The 2,460-nt window shown below is 60.7% G+C and overlaps 1 protein-coding gene across 1 annotated transcript in view; it reads left to right on the top strand.

Moving 5' to 3' along the window:
- LOC102474716 (aldehyde dehydrogenase family 3 member B1) overlaps positions 1–2,460 on the top strand; it is a 17,293-nt gene that overhangs the window by 5,524 nt on the left and 9,309 nt on the right. Inside the window, exon 3 of the mRNA XM_027769427.1 lies at positions 2,224–2,334. Within this exon, the coding sequence (XP_027625228.1) occupies positions 2,224–2,334 (111 nt within the window). The remainder of the gene's footprint in view (positions 1–2,223; positions 2,335–2,460) is intronic.

The raw sequence follows: 2,460 nt of genomic DNA, 5'->3' as shown, positions 1-2,460 counted from the left end.
GCTTCCACCCATTCACCCCCGCCTCCAGCCATTAACAACTATTTGTTGAGCACCTACTATGTGCAGCTAGGGGTCTCGGCTCTGGGGAACAGCTGAGAACAACAAAGTCCCAGGTCTGAGGAGCCGACCTCCTGGGGGAGACTGGGCATCAGTGGATGAATACCTGGCAGGATGGCTGGTATTAGAGGGCACAGAGACACTCCCGGTGTGAGGAGGGAGAGAAGCCGCCAAGATCAGGTGTGGGTTTCTATGTGGGGAAGGTTTCTCAGACAAGGGACGTTAGAGTGGAGACTGGAAAGAGGAGGTGGAAAGAGCCATGTGGACATGGGGGAGACAGCCAGGGGCCCGGGGCGGGAGGTGCTTGGTGTGTTTGCCCTTTCGGAGCAGCAAGGTCAGCACTCAGGGTGGGAGAGGCAGAGACAAAGACGAGGTCTGGGAGGTAGGTCTCCCCACAGAGGCCTATAGGCCAATGAGAACTTGGGTTTCATCCTGGGTTCAGTGGGCATACAGGCCTCTGCCCCTCCAATTCCGGCAAAAACCACCTTGGAACCCCAAGAAGTAACACCCTACAGCCAGCCCCCAACTCTTATTGACGGGCTCACGGTGAGCCTGCCCTGTCCCAGGAGAGCTCTACCTGGGCCTCCTCTCCTGACAAAATGTCCCCTGCTGGCACCTCCAAGCCAGTGTCCAGGCCCTGCTCAGCTGCTGGGCTCACAGGGACTGACCCCTCACAACACTGAGCTGCCTGGGCCCGACTGGCCTGTCTGGTTCCTTTCCGCCTTCTGCTCAGATTTCACCTCCCCCCTTCCCAGCCAGTTCCAGGAGCCCGGGGCCCACAGGGAGCAGCAGCCCAGAGAGCTCAAGTCCCTCCCTCCGGTCTTGGCCAGCCCACTGTTCCCCTCAGCAGGTGACAGGGGCCCAGAGCTGCTGATGCTCTCATTGAGCCCCGACACCCACCTACCAGGGGTGATCACATGCAGTGAACCTCAGAGGAAGCTCAGAGAGGCCACATTCTGACCCAGGGCCACATTGCCATGAACGGCAGGGCAGGGTGTGAACTGGCTCCAAGGAGCCCACTCTTCCATATCATGGTTCATCTGCTCTGGGTCGCCTGGTAAGCAGCACCAACCTCACTCAGGTACCAGGTGGCTCTCAGGTAGAGGCCTGGACTGTGGGCACAGGTGTGACTAGAAGCAGCTTCAGCCCAGGCTCTGACCAGGAAGCACTGGTGGATGGGTCTTCAGAGTCACACGCTCTCCCCCAGTGGCCGGCTCTGGCCCTGGCCTTGCCACCCTTATGCTGGTGACCATGGATGGGGGTATCTCCTACTCTGGGCCTTGTTCACCCTCTGGGCTGTCCCTCACCTTTCAGGCCCAATGGTCCTGCTCTAACACACCAGAGTGTGAGACGTCACTGCAGTGTGTCAGGCAGGGAGGCCCTGGCTCTGGGGTCCCTGATGGTGGCTCCAGCTGCCCGCACTGGCCGAGTCTCTGCTCCCTGGGGAGGGGAAGAAGAGCACGGTGTCCCCATGGTGCATGTCTCAGTCTCACTCCTGCCCTGGAAGCCTGACGGTGGCCCTGGGCTGTGAGAACAGATGGCATTTGCCCAGGGAGGGCTGTGTCATGTCCCCTTCAGAGCCACTGTCACGCAGTGGGCCCCGCAGGCCACACAGTGCTGTGAAACATGAGCCACATGCGGTGCCCCAGGCTCTGCAGCCCTCACCCGGCCTCCCAGACCCAGTGCCTTGTCCCTCCATCCTTACTAAGGAACAGGGCAAGCCTGTGTCCCCACCGCCTGGGCACCTTCTGAGACCTCTGCCCAGGACATTCTGCCTGTAGCTAGCCACGGGCTCCATCCTTCCTTCTCTTCGGACACCGCTCAGCTGTCATCTCATCCCAGAGGCCTGCAGTGACCGTCTGTACCCAGCACACACACGCATGCGCACACACATGCAAACCTGCACACCCGCACACCCTCACCCTCACACACTCCAGGGGCCTCTGCCTCCTCACCCTGTCCAACAGTCTCCACAGCACCCGTCACTCCATGAGCTCCTGAACTTGCTGGCTGTCTCTGCAATGTCACCTCCTCCTCACTGAGCATGGAGTGAGGGAATGAATGAATGGATGAGTAAAAGAGTGAGTGAGTGGAGGAGAGACAGCTGCCTTGACTGGAGGAGGCTGCGGCCCCCTGCTCACGAGTGCCGACTGTCCTTTCTCGCAGTCAGCTGTGGAAGCAGAGGTGTCTGAGATCGCCATGGTCCAGGACGAGATCAACCTGGCCCTCAGGAACCTGTCAGCCTGGATGAAGGACGAGTCGGTGACCAAGAACCTGGTGAGTGGCCTGGTGGTGGCGGGCAGGGCCTCATGACCTGCTGCTTGCTCCCTTGGAGGCCTCTCTGGTTAAGGAGGCTGCTGAGGGCCTCACTGCTCCCCCCGCCCCGGGCCCGGCACCTGAGCT

Source organism: Tupaia chinensis, unplaced genomic scaffold (genome assembly GCF_000334495.1).
Source record: "Tupaia chinensis unplaced genomic scaffold, TupChi_1.0 Scaffold149501_1, whole genome shotgun sequence".
In the NCBI taxonomy this organism is placed as follows: domain Eukaryota; kingdom Metazoa; phylum Chordata; class Mammalia; order Scandentia; family Tupaiidae; genus Tupaia; species Tupaia belangeri.
This window is presented reverse-complemented; position numbering and strand designations above follow the sequence as displayed.